The sequence below is a fragment of the Lissotriton helveticus genome, chromosome 5_1 (genome assembly GCF_964261635.1).
Source record: "Lissotriton helveticus chromosome 5_1, aLisHel1.1, whole genome shotgun sequence".
Lineage (NCBI taxonomy): Eukaryota > Metazoa > Chordata > Amphibia > Caudata > Salamandridae > Lissotriton > Lissotriton helveticus.
In genome coordinates this window covers 1,312,798,484-1,312,825,380 of record NC_136065.1, presented here as the reverse complement: position 1 = coordinate 1,312,825,380, position 26,897 = coordinate 1,312,798,484, and the positions used below count along the sequence as shown (strand labels likewise).

General features: G+C 41.5%; 1 protein-coding gene across 2 annotated transcripts in view; it reads right to left on the bottom strand.

The window, feature by feature from the left end:
• Positions 1-26,897, bottom strand: part of LOC144753596 (phospholipid scramblase 2-like) — a 239,134-nt gene that overhangs the window by 125,641 nt on the left and 86,596 nt on the right. The window contains exons 3-4 of one of the 2 annotated variants that reach the window (XM_078641239.1): positions 23,602-23,774; positions 4,243-4,389 (exon numbers count right to left, since the gene is read on the bottom strand). In XM_078641239.1, the coding sequence (XP_078497365.1) occupies positions 4,243-4,389; positions 23,602-23,774 (320 nt within the window). The remainder of the gene's footprint in view (positions 1-4,242; positions 4,390-23,601; positions 23,775-26,897) is intronic. The other variant, XM_078641240.1, reaches the window with a different exon arrangement.

Here is a 26,897-nt window from a genome sequence, read left to right as displayed (position 1 = left end):
AGATCTATTACTCAAAAAACATTGTACAGCTCTTAATCCATCAAAGGTGTCTTATGCTGGTGTATAAAGATGATACATCAAGCGTGATCAACCAATAATCAGGCTTCCATACCACAGTCTCAAGTTTTCTCAACAAGTCACTTGAATCCTGCACAAACGAAGGTAAGGCGGAAACAAAGTCTTGTAAAAAAAAGTCAATATACTTAGTGATATTCTCCAGGAGACCATCCCTGGCGGAAATAATGGGTCTTCCCGGGGGTTTGTCAGCATCTTTGTGCACTTTTGGGATTAAATATAGCACCGGCATCACTGAAAAATCTTTTTTCAAAAACTTAAATTCGTCTAAGCTTAGGAGGCCGGTACTTTTCCACCCCAGCAACAGGCTGTTGAGATTGTTATGTGCAAGTTTAATCTCGGAAAGATCACAACGTTTGTAACAGGAAACATCGTTTAATTGTGCATATGCTTCCTCTAAGTACAACGTTCGTGTACCAACAAGATACTTCACTTCAGTCCATAGGCGAAGAACGAGCCACACCGATCCAGTAAGTTTAGTTTTCAGTTTTAATCGGGCAAATATATATATATATATATATATAAATATATAAATAAGATATATAAATCTCAAGCTACCAAAGGTGTTTAAGCACACGCACACTCAAGCAAGCGAAACAGAGGCCCCCGCTCCTCAAGTTGGCCCGGATGTCACTGGCTCTGCTGTGGCAGTTTTGTTTACTAACCAAGGTACTGGTTGGTCTGGGCCCGCCGCGGATATCAGGAGGATGGAAGGCGGTAGTGAGGTTATTAACCTCATGCTGGGCGGTGTGCACTGTCACTGCTGCCCCTGCTGTAAAGAAACCTGGGGCCAGATGTAGGACGGCGAATACCGGTCGGTAACGGCCGATTTCGGCCGTTACCGACCGTTAATTGGGAATTGAGATGTAGGGGGCATATTATTTACAGAATCAGTATATTTACCGATTCGGTAAATTTACAGAATCAGTAAAATACCGAATCGGTAAATATACCGAATCTGTAAATCAATATGTAGGTGGCACTGTAATCAGTGCCACAGGCCCTTACCGAATCGTTATTTACCATGGAATACAATTCCATGGTAAATAACGAATTACAGTGTACATGCACATCTGTGCATGTACACCTGTGCCATGTGGCACACAGACATGCCCTAAGGGCATGTCTGTGTGTCACATGGCACACAAGCCCGAAACAGGGGTGCAACAGGGTGTCAAAGTGACACCCTGTCCCCTTGTGAATTCGGTATTTTTACCGATTCGGTAATTACCGAATCGGTATCTGCCATTGAATTCTATGGGCTTCAAGGCCCATAGGAATTAATGACAAATACCGATTCTGTAATTACAGAATCTTTAAATACCGAATCATACCGATTCGGTATTTTTATCGATTAATTTACCTACATAGCAATTACCGAATTGTAAATACCGAATCGGTAAAATTCGGTATTTACCATTCGGTAAATTGCTATTACCTACATCTGGGCCCCGGTCTTTGGGGCTGGAGCGGTCGAGGGGACCCGAGGAGGCGCTTCAGTTGAGACTTACAAGCAGGAAAATATGGTTTTAAATTGCATGCATCACTCCCCGCACCCCCGCACAACCACTTGACGTTAATTTCACCCCCGCACCTTCTACCGGAATCCCCAAACAAAGGATTCTGGATCCTGTAGTTCACCACAACCAACGTGAACTAGCACAGGTGATCGGACTATCAGGGGGCGGAGCGGGCTTGTACCAGCAAGATAAAGGAGACAGGACTTACCAAGAGCTTGCTGCATACCTCCTGGACACTTAGGCGCTGAGGAAGGCTACACATATGCCGAAATGCATTCGCCGTCAAACATCAGTAAAGTGCTTCCAAGATGTTCCCCGTGTTGTGGCCTCTGCTCTCTCGCAAGAAGGAGTTTGCTGGATACAATGTCGCGTCAGCCAGAGACGGGAAACAGAGGCCCCCGCTCCTCAAGTTGGCCCGGACGTCACTGGCTCTGCTGTGGCAGTTTCGTTTGCTAGCCAAGGTACTGGTTGGTCTGGGCCTGCCGCGGATATCAGGAGGATGGAAGGCGGTAGTGAGGTTATAAACCTCATGCTGGGCGGTGTGCACTATCACTGCTGCCCCCGCTGTAAAGAAACCTGGTCTTTGGGGCTGGAGCGGTCGAGGAGACCCGAGGAGGCGCTTCAGTTGAGACTTACAAGCAGGAAAATATGTTTTTAAATTGCACACATCACTCCCTGCACCCCCGCACAACCACTTGGCGTTAATTTCACCCTCCCGCACCTTCTACCGGAATCCCCAAACAAAGGATTCTGGGTCCTGTAGTTCACCACAACCAACGTGAACTAACACAGATGATCGGACTATCAGGGGGCGGAGCGGGCTTGTACCAGCAAGATAAAGGAGGCAGGACTTACCGGGAGCTTGCTGCATACCTCCTGGACACTTAGGCGCTGAGGAAGGCTACACATATGCCAAAATGCATTCGCCGTCAAACATCAATAAAGTGCTTCCAAGATGTTCCCCTTGTTGTGGCCTCTGCTCTCTCGCAAGAAGGAGTTTGATGGATATATATATATATATATCCAACAAGATACTTCACTTCAGTCCATAGGCGAAGAACGAGCCACACCGATCCAGTAAGTTTAGTTTTCAGTTTTAATCTGGCAAATATATATATATATAAATATATAAATTTCAAGCTACCAAAGGTGTTTAAGCACACGCACACTCAAGCAAGCTTTTAGCTTGAGTGTGGATGTTCTCAATGAAGAAGAATGCCACAAAAAAGGTCCAGCTTCAATAAAAATTATTATTTTATGCGGTAACAGAGAGGAGGAGAAGTTGCCCCCTTGTATATTGAAATACCAGCCAGTCTATACCCTGTTGTTATTGTTATATTTCTAGGGAGGATGATGTGGCTACAATTTCCTCTCCCTCTCTGCTATATGTTATTAAAAAGCAAGGTATCAGAAATGTAAAGAAAAATGTTTGAACAGATCAACATATTTCGAAAAATAAAAGCAGTGATTTGTCTCAAATATGTGTGAAGCTCACTCCCAAAGATAGTTAAGAGATTACTCTGTTTCAATAGTTCACCAACTATGGAGAGAGTTTCAGCAACTAGGTACAAGCCTACATGCCATGTCTGAGTTCTGGTTCTCTTCCAGGTTACACTGTATAAGTAACAAGCGAAAGAGGAACTGATGAACCAACACCCGTTTGGAAAAAGAGACCGCTGTAGCTAAGTGTAATCCGCAGTGGTCTTTAGGAATTAATACCAGAATTTCAGATTTTAATCCTCATTTGAGAAATGTAAAAGAAGCATAGATGATAGTTCATTGTGCCAATAACACACTTGTTTCAGCTATGTAGATAATGTGCTGATCTCAGCAAAGAGACAAATGTAAAGTGTACTAGATATGTGCAGAGTAACTCAGCTGGGTCTTCACTTCCTTTTGTCTATGTATTAACCTGTGAGGGGTGTTTTTGGTATTCTCTTTACCATGTAATTTTAGCCATTAGAATGTCATTAGTTTTATTTTTTGCATATAACTCAATAAGTGAGACATACTGTTGGTGTTCAGTGTGTGAGCTTGCATCACTGATAAGTTAAAGTGAGGAAACAAAGTGAAGGTTGGATGAAGTAAAGGAGAATAAGTAAAGGCAATTTCAATGTTATGAATAGGTGGGTGAAGAAAGTGTAGGACAAAGTAAAAATTGGGAATTAATCGTATGAAAAAGTAAAGGTGATGCAAGTATAGGCACATTGATGAACTCAAAACGCTGCCCCTGCTTTATCTGATGCTCCGTTGGCCCAAGTATTGGAGGCCCACAATAGACATTTTTGTTTTGTTTAATTTCTATGCCTCGCATCTCAAAATAAACTATCTGAACAAGAGAGAGTGGTGTCTGCAAACAAGCTCTTTAGGGGGGATGAAGGCGATGATCTTCTCTTGCCCCAGCTAGCCTCCTCCTAATAGAAGGATAATCCAAGGGCCCATTGTCGTGTTCTCTCCTTGGATTAGTAGCACCAGTGACTGGCATGGCAATCAAACAACAGGGCAAAGAGGGATGAGGAACTATGGTCAGGAGTAGGTATTTGATGTCCACCACGTGGATACTCCAGCAACTCCCACCAGAGCATGTATTTTTAATATACTGTTTAGTAATTCTGCATTCAAGGGAAAGCAATACATAGAAATGTACCTCAAAAATGGCGGCCCCTGAGCTTAACCTACTGATTATCATGATCTTCTCTCCTGCCTCATCGAGAATAGTGTATTTATGTCCACATGGTTTCCAGTTCTGCACAACACACCCAATTATTGTTCCAGGAGGTGACTGTATATCCATCTTTCATGGAAAAATAAAAATGTTTGAATGAATTTGCTGGAATAATTTTCAAGATACAAAGACACAATAATTATCCGTGAAACAAAAAAGTAAAATGTGTGGAATTTTGGTCAGAGCTAGGTGAAACATTTACAACGTATTTTAATTAACATTTTAATAGTTTTGAATCCCAAAGTGAAATAAAGAACAGAGTAACATGCATATTTGAAGTCAGATAACATTGAGTTCCTATATGTACATCTCTTTATTGTGTGTAACTCTGCAACACTTAAAAGAGTCAAACTGAAATATTACATTATTGGATTTGCAGTTCCTTCCACAAATCTGTGCCTGTGGTAGCATCTTCCAAACACAGTACACTGGTAGCCAGACGTTTTAAGTGCAGCTGTGCAAGGTTGATTGTACCGGGACGTATTCTATGCAACATTTGTATCAAAGGCTTAATAGCGGATTTGCCATTTAATCTGTGTGAACAGAGTGCGAGCACAACATGGTAACCATTGTGCTAATGCCAATCATGGAGTAATGTTTCATTTTTACACAACAAAAGCGAGGCTGACAGCCCAGCGTTAGCTGCACCTTCTGTAGAGCTTTTTTGAATTGTCCTCTTAACAGCATTCACATGTTCAGAGATGTCCTGAGGTGTGTGTGCCCACTACTATTTAGTAGCTGGAGGACAGTGGCCAATTCCTCCTTTGAGTGCTCCCTAGAACAGGCTGTTGTGCACCAGGCGTCATCACATATTACATCACTGATAACATGGTAGGTGACATCAATGATGACATCACTGATGACATCTCATATGACACCAATTATGACTTCATCCAGTGAGTGTTATTGTTTTGTAAAAAAAAAAGGATAAGAGACCTAAATATATACACTAAGGTACTGCATGTATTAAATTGCTCTTCTTCTGAAGTAATAATTTGTGATATTATTTCTAATATATATCATCTGAGTGGCTGTAAGAGTTCGAGTGGGTGTGTGTTACTTTATGGATATGCTAGTAGGTGTGTGAGTGACTATAGGCTTCCCAATTGATGTGTAAGTGGCTCTATGGGTGTGTGACTAGTTTTCTGAGCTTGTGAGAAGCTGTGTAAGTAGCTATATGGGTGTGTCATTGGGGAGTGAGTGGCTGTATCAGTGTATGAGTGGGTGTATGAATGGCTGCATACATGTGAGTGAGTGTATGAGTGGCTGTAGGGGTGTTTGAATGTGTTAGTAAGTGGTTGTAGAGTGTGTGAGTGGTTTTGTGGGTGAGTGAGTGGCTGGATGAGTGGTTTCTGGGTCTTTGACTGTGTGTTAGTGTATGTATTTGTCTGTGAGTAGGTGTGTAAGTGGCTGTATGATTGTGTGTATCAATAGTTGTATGGGTGTGTGAGTATGGGCATGGGTCTCTAAATTGGTATATTAGTACTTTTATGGGTGTCTGAGTGGGTGTATGGGTGTGTGAGTGAGTGTGTGTATGGTTCTGTAAATGATGTCATCAGTGATGTCATTTGAGATGTCATCAGTAATGCCATCAGTGATGTCACTGACTATGTCATGAGTTATGTAATATATGAGGTCATAAGCAGTGCATTTCAGGGGTATAAGTTATAGTTAGCTCAGGTAACTATAACTGCTAAATTTCCATGGTTTTGTACAAGGGAATTCTGAGCCTAACTATAAACGTCCTGTAATCTTTTTTCAGTGAAGTTCTTTGTTTTTAATGTTATTTCCAAACTGTAAACTTTGAGAGTTCATGAGAGTGGCCGTATAGGTTGGTGAATGGGAGTGCGAGTGGCTGTATTGTTCTGTGAGTGGGTATGTGAGTGGTATTGTGGATGTGTGAGTGGGTGTTTGAGTGAGTGGCTGTATGGGTGTGTGAGTGAATGTGTGAGTGGCTGTATGGGGCTGTGAGTGGGTGTGTGAGTGGCTGTATGAGTCAGTGACTGGGTGTGTGAGTGGCTGTATTACTCTGTGAGTGGGTATGTCAGTGTCTCTATGGATGTATGAGAGCATGTGTGAGTAGTTTTGAGGGTGTGTGAGTGGGTGTGTGAGTCAGTGACTGGGTGTGTGAGTAGCTGTGTGGATGTGTGAGTGGGTGTGTGATTAGCTGTATGGGTATGTGAGTGGCTGTGCGAGTGGCTGCATGGATCTGTATGTGGGTGATTGAATGGTTGTATGGGTGTGGGAGTAGGTCTGTGAGTAGTTTTGTAGGTATGTGAGTGAGTGTGTATGGATCTGTAAATCAATACAACCACTTGTTATGTGGGTGTCTGAGTGGGTGTGTGAGTGGCTGTATGTGTGTGTGAGTGGATATGCAAGTTGCTGTATGCGGCTGTGAGTGGCTGTATTGGTCTGTGAGTGGAAGTAGCTGAATAGATCCATGAATGGGTATGTGAGTGGCTGTATCGATCTGGGAGAGGGTGTGTGAGTGGCTGTATGAGTATGAATAGATTTGTGAGTAGTTTTGAGGGTGTGTGATTAGATTTGTGGGTCAGTGAGTGGGTGTATGTGTGTGGCTGTATGGGTCTGTGAGTCAGTGCATGTGTAGCTGTGTGGGTGTTTACCTGGGTGTATAATTAGCTATATGGGTATGTTAGTGTCTGTGTGAGTGGTTGTATAGATCTGTAAGTGGGTGAGTGAATGGCTGTAGGAGTGTGGGAGTGGTGTCTGAGTAGATTTACAGGTGTGGAACTGGGTGTATGAGTGGCTGTATGAGTGTTTGAGTGAATGTGTGAGTGGTTAGGTGGGTGTCCAAGTGGGTGTGTGAGTGATTGTATGGGTATGTGAGTGGATGTATGAGTGGCTGTATCCAGCTGTGAGTGGATGTGAGTGGCTGTATGGGTCTATGAGTAGGTGTGGGAGTAGCTGTATAGATCAGTGACTGGGAGTGTGAGGGGCTGTATCGATCTGGGAGTGGGTGTGTGAGTGTCTGTATGGGTATATGTATGGATATGTGAGTAGTTTTGAGGGTGTGTGATTAGATTTGTGAGCCAGTGAGTGGGTGTGTGAGTGGCTGTATGGGTCTGTGAGTCAGTACATGAGTGGCAATGTGGGTATTAGCCTGGGTGTATGATTGGCTGTATGAGTATGTTAGTGGCTTTGTGAGTGACTGTATGGATCTGTAAGTGGATGAGTGAGTGGCTTTATGAGTGTGTGAGTAGGTGTGTGGATGTGTAAGAGGGTATGTGAGTAGCTGTATGGGTCAGTGACTGGATTTATGAGTCATTGTGTCGGTCTGTGAGTGGGTGTGTGAGTGTCTGTATGGGTGTATGAGTAGATGTGTGAGTTGTTTTGAGGTTGTGTGAGTGGATTCCTGAGTTGGTGAGTGGTGTGTGAACGGCTGTATAGGTCTGTGAATGGGTGTTTCAGTAGCTGTATGGGCTAGTGACTTGGGGTGTGAGGGGTTATATTGGTCTATATGTAGGTGTGTGAGTGTCTGTATGGGTATATGAGTAGATGTACAAGTAGTTTTGAGGGTGTGTGAGTGGATTCATGAATTGGTATGTGAGTGGCTGCCTGGGTCTGCAAGAGGGTCTATAAGTAGCTGTATGGGTCAGTGACTGGGTGTGTGAGGGGTTGTATCGGTCTGTGAGTAGGTGTGATTGTCTGGGTGTATGAATAGATGTGTGAGTAGTTTTGAGGGTGTGTAAGTGGATTTATGGTGAGTGGTGTGTGAGTGGCTGTATGGGTCTGTGGGTGGTGTGCGAATGGCTGTATGGGTCTGTGAGTGGGTACGTGAATAGATGTGTAGGTGTGTGAGTGTCTATATGGGTCTGTGAGTGGTGTGTGAGGGGCTGTATGGGCCTGTGAGTCAGTGCGTGAGTAGATGTGTGGATGTGTGACTGGCTGCATGGGTCTGTGTATGGCTGTGTGAGTGGCTCTATACATAGGTGAGTGAGTGTCTGTATAGGTATGTGAATGGATGTGCGAGTAGTTTTGTAGATGTGTGAGTGGGTGTATAAGTAGCTTTATGAGCCTGTTTGTGATTGGATATGTCGGTGTCTGAGTGGGTATGTGAGTGGCTGTTTGGATCTGCGAGTGGTTGTGTGACTGGTTTTATGGGTGTCTAAGTGACTGTATGGTTATGCTGTTGCGCGGCACATGTGTCAGTTGCTGTGTGGCTCTGTGAGTATATGTGAGAGTAGCTGAACTGGTGTGTGAGTTTCTGTGTGGATATGTCAGAAGCTGCGTGAGTGACTGGGTTAGAACAGAACCTCACCAGCTGCTTTATACAACAAGAGTCTACAGTTTTGTACAAAATATCTACCCAACTGGAGTTCTTTCTACTGGATAATTAGTAAGTGCTACCTTGTTGGGTAAATGTGTAGTACATATTCTACACTACAGCTGCGTAATGGACCATGAGGAAAAGTCTCCAGTGACCTTATGTTCATTATGGCAATGTGATTGCTCCTCAGCATCCAGAAATCTGTGATAACATGAATACTCCTATGGAGAAGACAGCAAGACTACAAAGAGGGAAATCTCCAGCAAACAAGGGTCCTTCATCTTAACTATATGAAGTAAGTGCTTCTTTGTTTGGTAGAGATGTCCTCATATTCTTTGGCATCATCAAGGCATCACTAAAATCATCAGGAAACGTGCAGGGGGCCTTTTGGTAGGCTGTCCATCATCCTGGTAAAAGGCGGGAAGACCTGTGCATAGTATTAAGGTGTACAGGGTGGGGCCAAACAGGCAGAGCCATCAGATGATTTGTACATTTGCATACTCATAGTAATGTAAAGGGAGAAACATGGACTCTGCTCTCACCAGGACATAACAATAAATTTTGGCCAAGTGCCCGGCGTCTTTGTGCTGGATACCCTGGAGACCACACAGGGCACCCAGTGTGCACTGTTGGGGACAATGACCGCCATGGTCCCTGCCAGCTCACCACCTCAAGCGGGAGCCAGCATTGGTTCCATATATAGGGAGCAGCAAACAATGTTGCTACCTGCATGTGGGTGTGATTGTTTCATCCTTTTTCCTGCCCGCTTGTCAGCAGGTAGGAAAAAAGATGAAAAGTTCACTCCTAGCGAGCTTGTGCAGTTTCCTGCTCCCACCCACTGGGAGTGGCCTTATTGTTTGCTCTCACTCGGCAGGAGCTGTCAAAGTTCCTGCCAAGCAAGAGAAAAACAGCTGTGTCCTGGAGGTGGGCACCCAGGGACATATGGAATTGTCCCAGGAAGGTGACAGTCCCCAGGGACAATATAGGCTCCAGCACTGGGGCCCTATGCTCCCCTTCCTTTGTTCTTATATAGCCTTCCCTGGGGAGGTGCCTCTCCCACTTAAATTGTATTTGTGGCCTTGGAGGTGGTGGACTCCAGGGTCTTTAAGGGCAGTGGAGGAGGGTCCACACGGCTCCCCTCCTATTTATTAATAAAGCCCTGGGAGGTGATGGTCCCTGCAGCCCCCTCCAGTGGAAAAAAACAATCAGCCTGCCTCAGGGAGGTGGCAGCCCTGGTGCCAAGAATGACCATGGGGAGTGGGGCTGTGTGCACCCTCTCCACATATTATACATACAAATAAGCCCCGGGACCTGGCCCACCCAGAGGCTCTAATACAAACTAGCGCAGGAGACTTAACTTTAAAAAAATGATAGTATGAATTAGTTATTCTTTTTTGATTTTTGCTGCAAACATTTAAAAATAAAATGCTTTTTGGGCCTTGTGGGTGTCTCCGGGGGCACCCAGCGCTAGGCCTAGGGGCTCAGGTTATTCCTACCATGCCACCTTCTCTTTTAAAAAAAACTTTTGGGGGCGGGAATTGACTGGGTTCCAGTCCCAAAATTACTGCCAACACATCTTGGTTGGAGTGTTAACAGCCAATCAGATCTCTGTAAGAGATTGGTTGGTTTCGCAGAGCGTCCATGTCCCTAGATATTTCAAATTTGCTTTTCTTTTAATATCTCTAAACCTACTGAACAGATTTACACCAAATCACAACAAGGGCTGTTTCTGAAACAAGGGCTACCTCTCTTTCAAATTTGATCCCAGGTGAGTACTAGTTTTGAAAGCTTTGTGAAGATTCATCAAACGGGGCTTAACTTATTAGCAAAACAAAGCAAACTTTTCCTATGAAAACTAGTTCCTAGCCTACCTATTGGCTACCTACAGAAGGGTATATATATATATATATATATATATATATATATATATATATATATATATATTACCTACTGGCGGTCGCCAGTAGGTATATATAGTTAGGATTTTTTCTCTATGGGTTTTTTGAAAATTCTATGTCTAATAACTTTGGCGTTTGTGGACGGAATTGGCTGAAATTTTCAGGAAAATGGCACATTTTGTTTCTGAGCAGCCCTTGAAAATTTGGGGGGGGTTCGTCAAGGGGGGGCCGAGAAAAAAGGGGGGTCCCAAAACGCGTTTTTCCCATGTTAATTTCCATAGGGCGGTTGGCCTCACTTTTAGCCCGAACGGCTGAATGGATTTGCACGAAACTTGGCAAAATTGTAGGGACTGGTAGCCCGATGTGCCTTTTGTAGGTCTCAATATATGTGCTCCAGTGGATTTTGAGAAATTAACGTTTAAAAAAAGATATATATCTGTAACAGCGGACCGGGCAGCGCTCTGGTTCGCGGACTTTTCGCGCAACGGAGCTTTGTGAAGCGAAGCTGATTGGTTCTCCGGCGTCTGTCAACATTCCAAACAGTCCGTAGCGGCCGCCATCTTGTCTCTCGGTAGGATCGAGAGACAAGAGGAGGCCAAAGCGAAGGGGCAAATGACCATAAGGGGGCATAGTACATTGTCGCTCACCCCCTAGGTTTGATGTGGAGGTTTTAAAAGGGCCCCGCGGGGCAAAAAAAAATAAAAATAATAATAATCGAACAGCTGAATGGATTTGCACGAAACTTGGCAAAATTGTAGGGACTGGTAGCCCGATGTGCCTTTGCTAGATCTCAATATATGTGCTCCAGTGGATTTTGAGAAATTAACGTTCAAAAAAAGGTATATATCTGTAACAGCGCACCGCTTCGCGTACTTTTCGCGTTACGGAGCTTTGCGAAGCGAAGCTGATTGGCTCTCCGGTGTCTGTAAACATTCCAAACAGTCCGTAGCGGCCGCCATCTTGTCTCTCGGTAGGATCGAACAGCTGAATGGATTTGCACGAAACTTGGCAAAATTGTAGGGACTGGTAGCCCGATGTGCCTTTGCTAGGTCTCAATATATGTGCTTCAGTGCATTTTGAGAAATTAACGTTCAGAAACAAGATATATATCTGTAACAGCGCTCCGCTTCGCGGAGATAAAATTATATGTGTATTACCTAGCTGTTGCTAACACCAGTTAGCGACGGCTAGTAGAAGATAGCGACCATCTTGGGCCCCACTTTGCATGTGAGTGATATTTATCACTAATGACATGCAAAGTGGGCATGCCAAGATGTTAGCGACTGGAAACAGTCGCTAACATCGCTATCTCCTATTATCAACTTTTGGAAATATTCGAGATAAGGGCGAATATCTCTAAAAGCTACCACCTGCCCTGAGCAGTTCTTAGCCATGTTATCCAATGGGAGGTGGATAACATGGCTAAGAGCATTAGCTCGGTAATGCATGAATATCGCTGAGTTTTCAGCGATATTAATGCATTGCGGTCGTTTTTTATCGTATTTCCGATAAACCTTGATAATAGCAAGGTTTATCTGCGATAATTTCTGACGGTAAAAAAATCATTGCTAAGCATCGTTAGGGATAAATATTGCTTAACTTTGGTAATATGCCCCAACGTCTGTTAACGTTCGATTCGAAGGAAATCAGGAAGTGTTGAAAAACATTGTCTGCGCCATCTTGTCTTTTTTCAAATGCCACACTTTTGTCGTGCACGGCAGCCATTTTAGATGCCTTGACCAGACCCACTCTGTGCACGCTGTCGATCCTTAGCATGGCTCCCCACCCTCGCAAGCATCTCCCCCAGGCAGTGGTCACCCCCGCTCTCTGTCTTATGCATGGGTAATAAACCTCCCCCATCTGCGCTGCTGTTCCCTGAGAATCACACCCTGTGCCCGCCCGACACCTCCCTTTCGCCCTATTCACTACCGCACCCTCTGACACTCCTTTTCCTCTGTGTCCGATTGTCCAGGCTGGTCCTAGGGTATCAGCTAGCCCTGCAGATGTAGTTTATGGCCACAGCTGTAAAGAATCACCCCTCTTCAAAGGAGTTATAGTAGATCAAGGCCCACACTCGATGAGATCCGTCACAGCAGAAGCGTTGCTATTATCTGAAAACCATCCTGTATTGTGATTGGGGAGGGGACCGAGCCTGAAGCGGAAGATTCCAGGGATGACTGTTTGTACATCAAAGTTTTTACAATTATGTGTCACATTAAAAATATATAGCACTCCGACAAAGTAGTAAGATTATAAAACTTTAATAATTTATAAATATATACAAGAAAACAAAAATAGTAATAACATATAAACATTTTTAGGGAAAAACAACGAAGTAGCGGTCGGCTGTGCGAATAGTCCCAACGCAGCACAACGTCCAGATTTCCGGCGTGGGGCGTCGCGGGGGGTGGGTCATCAGTAGCAAACTGTTGTGCGAATAGTTCCAAGGCAGCAGAACGCGCCGAAATCTAGATGACACGAAAGTGATGTCTAGTAAGTTGCCACCCAGCAAATAACGGCATGGGGCGTCGCGGGGGGTGGGTCATCAGTAGCAAACTGTTGCGCGAATAGTTCCAAGGCAGCAGAACGATGGCACCAAGGTGATGTCCAGTAAGTTGCCGCACTGGTTTTGGTATCCTACAATGCTGCTCCGAATAACGGCGTGGAGCGCCCCGGGGGAGGCGGCGTGAACGGGCCTCTCCAGGTGGAGTCTCGTCTGTTGTAGTGGGGCGCCCCTTTACCGTTTCAGTTGCCATTCCGTCCGTTTTTGGTCCACTGTGTCAAAAGCCGCAATTCAGCTGAGTTGCGCCCACTCTTGCGGTGCAGCGATAGGCGGCTGTCACAGGACTCTCAAAATGGCGGCAGGCTGTTTCCTTTTTGGGCCTGGTCCACTGAAATGGCCCTGGGACACCTTGGAAATCGGATGCTTGTCTGCTAGGTCTTGGACCTCATTCTCGAAAGCGTCCCCTCCGCCTTGAGAATTCATCAAAAGTTTTGGGGGCTCCGACTCCTGCAGGCTTCTGGTGGGGAGCGGCTGCCATGATTGCTCGCGGAATGACCACGACTGAGCTACGAGATGGTGGTGCTTTCATGCTGACGCCAGCTTCAGTCTGAAACATCCAGAAACAAGGTGGGGCTTTCATCGTTTGGGGAAAAAAAAAAGTTTTCATCCTATGAAAAGTGTTGTTTTTAGGTCACATGATCAAGCCTTCCATCATTAGGAAACCAAAAGTAAAATGAACCAATGAAAAGTTTTATAAACAAGTCACATGACCTGTTATGCGGCATAGGGTGTAAAATTAGGAGAAAATACGTTGGCACGTGAGGCGGCGTCAGTAGCGGACCGATGTGCGAATAGGCCGAAGGCAACACAACGCGCCAAGATCCGGATGGCACCGAGGTGGTGTCCAGCAAGTTGCAGCACTGGTGTGGCCATCCTACAATGCTGAAAGTCGGCGTGGGGCGCCCCGTTGGCCTGTGAGTTTGCGTCAGTAGCGGACCGATGTGCGAATAGGCCGACGGCAGCACAACGCGCCAAGATCCAGATGGCACCGAGGTGGTGTCTAGTAAGTTGCCGCACTGGTGTGGCCATCCAACAATGCTGAAAGTCGGCGTGGGGCGCCCCGTTGGCCTGTGAGTTTGCGTCAGTAGCGGACCGATGTGCGAATAGGCCGAAGGCAGCACAACGCGCCAAGATCCGGTTGGCACCGAGGTGGTGTCTAGTAAGTTGCCGCACTGGTGTGGCCATCCTACAATGCTGAAAGTCGGCGTGGGGCGCCCCGTTGGCCTGTGAGTTTGCGTCAGTAGCGGACCGATGTGCGAATAGGTCGAAGGCAGCACAACGCGCCAAGATCCGGATGGCACCGAGGTGGTGTCTAGTAAGTTGCCGCACTGGTGTGGCCATCCTACAATGCTGAAAGTCGGCGTGGGGCGCCCCGTTGGCCTGTGAGATGGCATCAGTAGCGGACCGATGTGCGAATGGGGCCAAAGGCAGCGCAACAATATTTTCTGATTTGAAGACACCACAAGGCGCTGAGATGCCAAGATCCGGATGGCACCGAGGTGGTGTCTAGCAAGTTGTGGCACTGGTGTGGCCATCGTACAATGGTAAAAGTCGGCGTGGGGCGCCCTGTTGGCCTGTGAGATGGTGTCAGTAGCGGACTGATGTGTGAATGGGGCCAAAGGCAGCGCAACAATATTTTCTACTATATTTTCGGAGTAGAAGACACCACAAGGCGCTGAGATGCCAAGATCCGGATGGCACCGAGGTGATGTGTAAGTTGCGGACGGATGTGCGAATGGGGCCAAAGGCAGCTCAACAATATTTTCTGAAGAGAATACACCACAAGGCGCTGAGATGCCAAGATCCGGATGGCACCGAGGTGATGTCTAAGTTGCGGACCGATGTGCGAATGGGGCCAAAGGTAGCGTAACAAGATTTTCTGTATGGAAGATACCACTAGGCGTTGAGATGCCAAGATTCGGATGGCACCGAGGTGATGTCTAGCAAGTTGTGCCACTGGTGTGGCCATCGTACAATGGTAAAAGTCGGCGTGGGGCGCCCTATTGGCCTGTGAGATGGTGTCAGTAGCGGACTGATGTGCGAATGGGGCCAAAGGCAGCGCAACAATATTTTCTGACTGACACCACAAGGCGCTGAGATGCCAAGATCCGGATGGCATCGAGGGGATGTCTAAGTTGCGGACTGATGTGCGAATGGGGCCAAAGGCAGCGTAACAATATTTTCTGTATGGAAGATACCACTAGGCGTTGAGATGCCAAGATTCGGATGGCACCGAGGTGATGTCTAGCAAGTTGGTGTGGTCATCCTACAATGCTGAAACTCGGCGTGGGTCACCCCATTAGCCTGTGAGATGGCGTCAGTAGCGGACCGATGTGCGAATAGGCCGAAGGCAGCACAACGCGCCAAGATCCGGATGTCACCGTGGTGGTTTCATAGTTGAGAGGCACTTCATCTGCAGTGGGGCACCGAGATCCGGATGGCACCGAGGTGATGTCTAGCAAGTTGCTGTACTGGTGTGGTCATCCTACAATGCTGAAATGTAGTGGGGCGCCCCTTTACCGTTTCAGTTGCCATTCAGCTGAGTTTCGGCCGCTCTTGATGCTACAGCGACAGGCGGCTGCAAGAGGACTCTCAAAATGGCGGCCTGTTCTTTGGATTTGGGCCTGGTCCACTAAAATGGCCCTGGGACACCTTAGAACTCGGACGCTCGATTTTTTTTTTCCTTTCCTGTACATGCAAAAAAAGGTAAATGCCCGGTATGTTACACGCTTCATCTGCCACGATGAACTCTCCAGAGGAACCGAAAAAAAATATAGTTGTGGTAACTATACCATGCATCGTCATATGGAGAGGTGGCACCAATTAATTATAGTGCTGCATAAAAGAGAGATTTGGAGGAGAACCCCTGACCTGCTAGTACATTCATCAAAGAAGTGGCACTGAGAGCTTCAGAGGCAAGGGAAACGGTCCCAAATATTTAGAAGAACTTTGGAAAGATTAAAATGACATGTTTAGATTGTGGTAAATTAATTTCATGTGGGCAGATGAGTGTTACTCTAATAAATACAGCATATGAACATCATCATAGTCGATGGTTGGTAGAGACATTTTGACTATATCCTGGACCTGCCCGTCCTCGCCCAAAATGGTGCCGGAATAAATGGGACTCGTAACTCCTTGTTGTGTACTGGTTGCAGAACCTTGAAATCACGAGATACGTATGCAGTTTTGAAGCACATGGCGGGCGGGGACGAGAATTGATTGAATATTTCGACATCCCTATTGATATTAAGTTCTGATGTGTTATTGATTACTGTACTGTTGAAAATTCGAATTAACGTCACCCATGGTACTTGCCCGCAAATGTATATCTAGATAATTTTATTGTAACTGGCCCTGTCGTATTTTAATTATAAAATGTACGTCCACCGATTCCGTAACTGTTAGACACCTTAGTTTTTGCAACCTAATGGCCCGCCCGTTACGTTCCTCTACAGTGTAAATGTCTATTCATCATATACGATTACAGTTTGCTCCGTGGCAGGCCCACGTGGTTATAGGCTCGTATTTGTATAATGAAATTTTCACAATAAAGGTTTTTAAAAGAAAACATGGTAGTAGTGTATACATTGGTAAAGTTTTTAATAATAGTCACTGTTTTAGAATCATTAAAAGGCAAGTGAAATAAAGCAGACCAATTACATGAAGGGTAAAAGGTATAATACGAAGGAACGCAGTAAAGATAAATGGTCAAGGGCTGTTGTGTTTTCTATTCCTGCAACATAAAGTGATCGATAAGAATCTCATATTCAGGCGTATCGGCGACTAAGACAGCAGGTCGACCCTCTTTTGCTCAACGGCTCCGTCATGGGACGAAGAAACGCTCTTTTTCTCGAAAAAAGAATATATTTTACTTGCAGGACAGTTGTAAAATTTCCGGGAAAGTACATTAGCCTGGAACATTATAACATATATTTAAGAGAAAATAATGTTCGGAAGTAATTAAAAGCGTAATTTTTAGGTGATATGACCAAGGCTTTCATCATTAGAATAAGAAAAGTAAAATGAACCAATGAAAAGTTTTATTAACAAGTCACATGACTTGTTATGCTTACGTTACGCGCTGCGCGCCCCGGATGACTTCCGGATGCGCTAACGCGGCGCGTCATATGACGCATTACGCGACAACGCAGGTCCAGAATATAGTCAAAATGTCTCCACCAACCAGCGGTCGAAACACAACCCCTTTCAGCAGGCTAAATAGTTCTGTTAAATGACAACAGAAGGGACAGGCAACAAGAACCATCAGTCAAAGAGGGGAGGGCTAGTTCTTCTCTACCGGGTTACATTGGGGCGCTACCGGAACTGATCGAATTGGTAGTCTACAGTGTTTCTGGATGTTTCAGACCGAAGCTGGGGTTAGCATGAGAGCAGCACCATTTCGTAGCTCCGTTGTGGCCATTCCGCAACCAATCATGGCAGCCGCTCTTTATCGTTATTTTGGGCGGGGTGGGTGGCGGAGCCGAGCTGTTTTGCAGCCATCATTGTGTGGAGTTCAGTTCATCTCACTAGTTTTGTATTTGTCATGAGGGGTTGTTCCTAATGTTTCTATTTTAGCGAGGTCAAAAAGAGATCCCATTAGTGGCCTACTGATTTTGCTCGATTCCTTTTCTTTTTTTTTACACGATTTTTCGTTATCTGCAAAGACTAAACAGAGTATTGCGACTCTGTGTTTGTTTGTAAATAGAGAATGAACCAAAGAGAACTAATTCTAAAACAGTAAATACTTGGATAACAATCAATCAAATGGAGAGAGAAGCAGGCACGACGGATTACAACGGGGGCAAAGGCCTGCGTTAACTACCTTTCACTATCTGCAAAGAGAGAGTACTCCTAATAGAAATGAGGGGGGAGGGCACCATTCAAAGCAGATCAGTGTGCATAAACACGAAAATGTTTTCACTTACCACGTACTTGACATTCGACAGCTTATGATATTTGCTATTAAAAAACCATTGAAATTCACTGAAAAAACCATAGGTTATAGACCATATATAGTTAGGAATTAGCATTTACAAAACCTTGAAAATTCACTGAAAAAACCATAGGTTATAGACCATATATAGTTAGGAATTAGCATTTAAAAAACCTTATTTTACTCACACAAAACCATTGAAATTCCATATATAGTTAGTTGCACTAACTATATATCGCGCACCCGCAATCCACTGCTGATCATGTCACATATTACATCATTCATGACATGGTCAGTGACATCACTGATGACATCACTGATGACATCTCAAATGACATCACTGATGACATCACTGATGACATCTCATTTGACATCAATGACCACATCACTGATGATATCATTCATGTGACAATACAATGCATCTCCTCACATTTTAATATAACCTCTGTTTCACCCAGTGTTAAATACAGAGTATAATTTTTGAAACCATTGACACACCAATACTAGTTACTACATACGTACTCACTGATTCCTACGTCTACACACACATTCACTCATTCACCCATACAATCATTCATACATACAATCACTCATCTTTACAACACTATCATATGCACTCATACACCTATACAGACACTCACACTCTGCCACTCATCCATGGAGTTACTCACACACCTAGTCAGTCCTGTAAAGAATCAATCACACTTCCATTTTCTTGTCTATACAGTTAAACATAGAGCACCTTACATTTTCAAACATATAGTAACACATACTTACTTTCTTATACAATCATTGATACAAGTACACATTGATCTGCACAGAGTCACACACCTCCCAGCCAGCCACACACACACTCAGTCTCCCATACAAATACTTGGACAATCAATCAATAACCCATATAGTTAATCATATAGCTACTGATCAACACATGCAGTAGTTTACAGAACAACAGACATAATGATGCACAAATTAAGACAGTTTAGTCACTAACCCATGCACTCAGTGAGACACATTTAATCACTCACTCATACATTCAGTCATGCACCTACTAAATCCTTCGTCCAGACAGTTATACATCCACTCATTCTTCAATATGTAAGACATATTTAAACTTTACAGAAACATAAAATCACTGGATGTTGTTATCAGTGATGTCATCAGTGATGTCATTTGAGATGTCATCAGTGATGTCATCAGTGATGTCACTGACCATGTCATGAATGATGTAATATGTGACATAATCAGCAGTGGATTGCGGGTGCGCGATATATAGTTAGTGCAACTAACTATATATGGAATTTCAATGGTTTTGTGTGAGTAAAATAAGGTTTTTTAAATGCTAATTCCTAACTATATATGGTCTATAACCTATGGTTTTTTCAGTGAATATATATATATATATATATATATATATATATATATATATATATACATGTATATCAATAGACCTAAACTTGCTTTGCCTCGCAGAAAGTATGCACGCTCGCCAAAAAATGCTTGCACCGGTTTTAATAACAATATCCCCCAAGAAGTGCAATGATCGGAACAACGCCCCAAAGCGATTCGCGAACAAGTCACCTAGATTGTGGGTGGGCCGAAATGCATTGTGAACTTTATGCCAAACCTTGTAGTTTTTTAGATATTGACATTAAAACTTTGGTACAAGCATTTTTTTGTAGTACGTGTACACTTTCTATGAGCCGAAGGAAGTAGCGGTCTTTTGACATTAATTTGAAAGCTAATGTCCAAACACACACCTCTGCCGCCAGGGCCAGGCAATTCAGTGAGTAAGTGAAATGAAGAGATAGATAGATAGATAGATAGATAGATAGATAGATAGATAGATAGATAGATAGATAGATAGATAGATAGATAGACAGATGGATAGAGTTCACTGATAGAATATCGATGTAACAAACATTGATTTTCTAAATATCAAAGAAAAAATATAGAAGACAAAAATATCGACTCCCTACACTTAAACAGGTAAGAACAAAAATATTGATTAAAAACATATCAAAGTAAAAAATATAGATGTAAAAAATATTGAATTAAAAATATATATTAAATACAATATATTAAATATATTATATACTATTAATTTTAACAAACTAAATTACAATTAATAAACATTTTAACTCAATATTACAAATAAACTTAAATTAAAAAATATAAACACAGATACACAATATTTCATACATATATATATTTAAATATTATCTTTATTTAATTTGTAAACTTTACAATTATTTAAAAAGTAATATATATCAATATTTTGAAATAAAAAAACCTATAATAATTAAAAACATTCATTTATTTAAAAACAAATTAAAACATACAATAAATGTAACAGTAGGGAAAATGTTGGATAGCAAAGGGGTACAAATTACTATTCCATTCTAGTGAGTACAACAGTAGGGTAAGTAATGGATAGCGGAGGGGTAAATCTTACTATTCCCACTCCAATTAATGCAACAGTAGGGAAAGTGCTGGAAAGCGGAGGGGTAAAAATTACTATTCCCACTCTAGTGAGTACAACAGTAGGGTAAGTGATGGATTGCGGAGGGGTAAAAATTACTATTCCCACTCCAATACGTTTAACAGTAGGGAAAGTGCTGGAAAGCGGAGGGGTAAAAATTACTATTCCCACTCCAGTGAGTGCAACAGTAGGGAAAGTGCTAGATAGCAGAGGGGTAAAAATTACTATTCCCACTCCAGTGAGTGCAACAGTAGGGAAAATGCTGGATGGCGGAGTTTTAAAAATTAATTATCCCACTCCAATGAGTGCAACAGTAGGAAAAATGCTGGATAGCGGAAGGGTAAAAATTAACATTCTCTCTCCAGTGAGTGCAACAGTAGGGAAAGTGGTGAATAGTGGATGGGAAAAAATTACCATTCCCACTCCCGTAAGAGAAACAGTAGGGAAAGTGTTGGATAGGGGAGAGGAAAAAATTACTATTCCCACTCCAATGAAGCAAAAGTAGGGAAAATGCTGGATAGCGGAGGGGTAAAAATTACTATTCCCACTCCAGTGAGTGCAACAGTAGGGAAAGTGCAGGATAGCGGAGGGGGAAAGAATTACTATATCCAATCCAAAGAGTGCAACAGAAATAGGATTGCAGAGAAACAAAAAATACTAATAACATTTAAACAATAGAATTTGTTTTCTAAATCTTAAAAATAAATAAACAATAAGTTAGTAATAAACATTTAAATATATTAAACATAAAATGAACACATATTATAATATAAATTACATATAACAAACAGCTACACATATTATATGAAAAAAATTAATAAATAAATTTGAAAACAATAATTATTTAAAAGCAGCACATATTAAACGTTATGTAAAACATAAATATATTTATCTTGTTTCCTGCAATAGAACTACACACCAATAAAACAACACTTAAAACGTTTTATTTAAATTTCTTTCCATAATTAACATAATTAATAATCAGTTACAAATATTATTAATAAACAAAATAATAAACATTAATTAAATACACATGCTTTAACACTATACTATCCACACACCTACAACTAATTACACAATTACCATATTTAATTTCTAATTAATTAAATTACATTAATTAACTAATTATTAATTTATCAATTACAAATAAATTACTTCCTACCATGTACACCTATAAACACAAGACACAACTAAACCTTTTTTCAAAATGAACATAATTAATTACCAATTAATTATTTAAAATTAATTAACAAATAATTATTAAATCATCAATTCAAAATAAATTACTTCCCACCCTTCCCACCTATACATACCACAACACACACCTAAACAAAATTACACAATTACCATAATTAATTACTAATTAGTTATTTAAAATTAATTAACAACTAATAATTAAATCAACAATTAAAAATAAATGAATTCCCACCCTTCCCACTATTTACACCTGTACATACCAAAACACACACCTAAAACCACACAATTACCATAATTACTAATTAATTATTTAAAATTAATTATCAACTAATTATTAATGAATTCATAAAAAAATAACTTTTCAAATTTAACACTTTAACATCTCAATTAATCAAATGTTATGAAATATCAAATATTCAATACATTTAATATAATTAAATTACTTCCCACCCTATTCCCCAATAAACCCACAACCCGGTGGGGTACTAAAAACAAAAAATTCAAATAAAAAACAATAATAACTACTAAAAATAATCAATACATTTAATATCATTAAATTACTTCCCACCCTATTCCCCTATAAACCCACAACCCGCTATGATACTAAAAACGCTAAATACTAATAAAAAATTTAATAACTAATAACATTTTTACACATATAATAAAAACACAAAGCATTCTCATACAAAAAACACATCACATACATATAAAATATATACTAAAATACATAACATTAATAACAAATCGCCAATGTTATCATAATGTATTTTTGCAAATTATATAAAACACTTGGATATTTTAAACAACGATATTTTTACGAACGATATTAAACACTTCGATATTTTAAACATCAATATTACTTAACTAAGCCCTCTGTCAATACTCCTCGCTGCACCCGGAGTCCCGTTGAAGGAAATCTTTTTTTCCACAATATTTTTTCTGGCAATATTTCTCACCCACGATATTTTTACCTCGATATTGGTGCAAGTCGATATTTATACATCGATATTAAGTCTCTGCATAGATAGATAGATAGATAGATATGCTAAGCAGCCACTCGTCCAGAATTGAAAAGAATTAAAACACAGAAGAAACCCACAAGAGATCCTATGAGTTTGTCATAGATGTAGCAGGACAAGACTGGAATGGAAACGTATCAGAGCAAAAATAATCAATTGAGAGAAAAGATGCTTGGTGACAAATTAACATGAGCCTGAACGACTATAACTAAGAAACGTATGCAGGCAAAGGAGTATCTGTAACAGTAAACTTTTAACCTGTTCTCTCTCTCATGCCAGGAAGTTGTTACACGCTCTACTTCCTATTCTATGCGCCCTTGTTCTGGGTCCATAGATTCCATGCATCATGTGGAATGGAGTCGCCAAGATCAGAGTTGTGAACAATTGCACCGATGTGAACAATTGCACCAATGTGGGGGAGGAGCTTGGGGGTGAGGTGAAGAGGTGATTTGGTATCACTCAAGAGTGATGTATTCCTCTGATTTCAGGCACATCTATTGTAACGTAGCTCATGCATACCATTGATAAAGTTAAGGAAGATATGTGAATGGTCATTTCCCCTTGCATTTGGAACGTTTATGCTTCTTACAGCCAAAACGTCTTCCCTTATTACACAATGTAACAGTATAAGTGCACAAATACAGTTAGGATAAATTTTCAGTATCAGCACGAACGGTTGTATGTATTGTATTATCGTTTACAAAGCATGTTCATACCACTGGCAAGGCCCACGACTGTGATCTGGTGTTTATTATTAGAATTTGTAACATCTCTTATAAAAAGCACTTAGAAACAGTAAAGTGAAGTATAACCCGCCATATAAAACATGCTTAAATGTGATTGTCATTATAGTTTTATCGTTTACACAACTGTTTCTATTAAACTAACATGCAATACTTACCTTATTTAAAGAACAAGGAATGCAAAAGCAGAAACATCCCGTTTTAATATGAAGTTTCATCACATCTTTGCCCGCATTATCAGTAACGTTGAAGCCATTTTGTTGTATTGCAAAGTAAAGTTGTTTCCCATATTTGTTTTTTATTTTGTATTTGCTGGCTTCCCCTTCAACTGCTACAATGAAATACAAAGTTTTAGGTTTGAGAACAACTTGCCCATTGCTTGTTTTTCAAAACATTGCTCAGTACAGACACATTTGTACTAATTCAAAGTGATGCAGAAGTCTGTTGATTTAAGACACAATGATTATCCAGTCTTAACCGATCGAAACTATTTGCATGTAAATCAAACACTTTATCTTAAATTCATGAAACAAAAGTGCTAAATTATATATTTATTTGAAGCTAGGAACCCACACATTGCTAGTATGTCTAATGTTATGTTATGAGCATTGGAGTAGCGACTTCTACTGTTAATATGGCACTATAGCGCTTTCTGAGTCTGAGCTCCCTTTTCATAAGGTTCTGGGATTTCCACCATTCAATTGTGTATGGTTTCCTGGTTGCATATATTCCCTAGATATTTGGTTAATGTGTAGCTTACTATTGGTTTCTGTGGGATAATGTGCTAGTTAAATGATTTTGATCCTGTTAAAAATATTTGCAGTTTATTATGCGTATGGCTGAGTATCTTTAAGGGCTTTACTGTTTTTCGTTGAGGTTAGTCGTCTGTTGTTGTACTACTACTACTATTGCCCAATATGTAGGATGGCATGTAGGGCAGCAATGAAGCAATACATTCCACTTGTGTTTGTCTTGAGAAAGTTCTATACTGTTCCCCAGCTGTTGTTTGGGCCTTTAGTTTTATTTCCAGAGCTCGTTTCCAGCTGTTTTTTGGCCTGTCTCTCTACAGTTTGATTTCTAAGATCCTGTGGAAAGCTGTTCCTGTGATGGAGTCTTGTACTCTTTTGATGAAGTGTCTTATACATCTTCGTATTCTTCTCCTAATGATGGTGTTCATACTCTCTGGCTTGCATCTAGCGAGCAGTTCCTGGTTGGAGCTAGTCTGTTGTCCATTGGCTGATTAAGCAGATTACTTTTCTAGGCAGTTTGCCAGCCATGTCAATAGCTATGATGTGGTGTTTTGATGGTTTGATATTTTGTAGCTAATCATATCACAAAGTTTCTAAAAGGTATATTGGTGTGGGGTGGGAGTTGTGCTTTTGAGAAGGCATGACATTTGCAACTATTTAGCTTTGGTGTCTTACTATGCACAAGGGGAACACAGGATATGTCTGTGATCTGATTAGAAAAAGATAATTGAGCTATAATGTGACTATGAGGGTGTTCTGCAGAGAACATTGTTGGGTAGCTGGTGAAATATCAGAATTTTGCTGGGTGATTGTGTGGTAGAGTGGTGTGTCTGGATTTGAGTGATATTTGAAAAATAGTGATACCTGACTGTAGGTGTGTGTTTGCTGAATGTACCTGTGTGTGCCTGTTTAGCTGTGTACAGGATTTGGTCTGTCAGGTATTTAAACATCAGCTGTAGTTTAGAGGGATACTACGTCCAGAAGTATGAGAGAGTCTGCTCTTTCCTCCTGGCAGTGTCTACACTCATACCGCAGCCAGCTGCTAATCCCTAATTGAAGCATATAATTCAGTGCATTGCAAGTTATAAAGGGAGATGGCAGGTGTTAGAATATATGCAATCATCATGAAGTAAAAGTATTATGGGATGTTATGGGATGTTAGTTAGAACTGCATTGGACAGTAGCTGAAGAAAGATATATTTCAAAAATAATTGGTTATACCCTAGAATTCAGGTTTTGCAAAAGATTTCAGTGGCAGAAAACCCATGGTAATGGTATTTGAATTTTAAACTTTTGGAATAGAGCTAATTCTATATAGATTGGTTTTGACTCTCTCATTCCAAACAACTACAATTCCAATCTCCACTGACATGGTCCAATCTACAATAAACCAAATCCTGGATGAGATATCTCATATTCAAATGTCACTAATTTTGCATATAGCAAATGTTTCCTAAGTCAAGAAAGAACTGATATGCCCTAGATGTTCTTTTACAGGAGACTACAATGTATCCCAGAAAAATTGAAACTGATCCATGATATCCCTAAACCAAGTGTTGGAATGAGGCTGGTCCTTTAAGTGGCCTAAAAGGCATGACCAAACATTCAAAATGGTCAAACCTGATTTTAAATTGGTCTTCCATCCATTGCCTTATCTGATCCGCACCACATTTAATTACCCACACATGTTGAGCTTAGTGAAAACCTTGGTAGATCTTACTTGGTCCATTGAGGAGGAAATCAAAGGTAAATGAGATCAGTGGCAAACAGTGATGAGTTCACAATAGTCAATACTAGTATTTTAAGTCCTATCTCATTTAGGAATAAAGCAATGAAGTGTTCAGCAGGAGAAGTTGAATGCCAGATTAATGCACAGATTTTTATTAGGATACTAGCTTACCCGTCGCGCGTTTCTGCGATCTCCGAAGAAAGGAAATTCAAGTAAACTCGTTATGACAACATTCAATTTACATTGTGTCATTTTTAGTGAAACTTATTCATTTTAATATGGAAAACATTTCAAAGTGTCGTTTTAATTCTATTTATTTATTCAAGTTGTTGTGGATACATGATTTTTTGTTTTTCTGTCTGGTACGTACATCAGTATTCGAAAGATTATGAGGGCCCTAGGGGGCTGATATTTAAAAAAATGTTATGGAAGAAACCTTCGCGGGAGAGTACTCAACAACTTCCCAAAGTTTCCTGGCGATCGGATGAATATTGTTTTAATTCTATTTATTTATTCGAGTGCTTGTGGAAACACGATTTTTCGTTTTTCCGTCTTGTGCGTACATCAGTATTCTAAAGATTATGAGGGCCCTGGGGGGCTGATATTTAAAACAAATTATGCCAGAACCCTTCGCGGGAGTGTACTCAACAACGTCCTAAAGTTTTGTGGTGATCGGATGAATGCTTTTTTAATTCTATTTATTTATTTGAGTGCTTTTGGAAACACGATTTTTTGTTTTTCCGTCTTGTGCGTACATCAGTATTATAAAGATTATGAGGGCCCTGGGCGGACGATATTTAAAATAAATTATGCCAGAAACCTTCACTGGAGTGTACCCAACAACTTCCCAAAGTCTCATGGCGATCGGATGAATGGTGTAGTAATGCATAAAGGACAAACAGACAGACATATATTCGTTTTTATATATATAGATGTGTGAGAAAGTATGCGTTTTACATTCTCATCATCATATTTT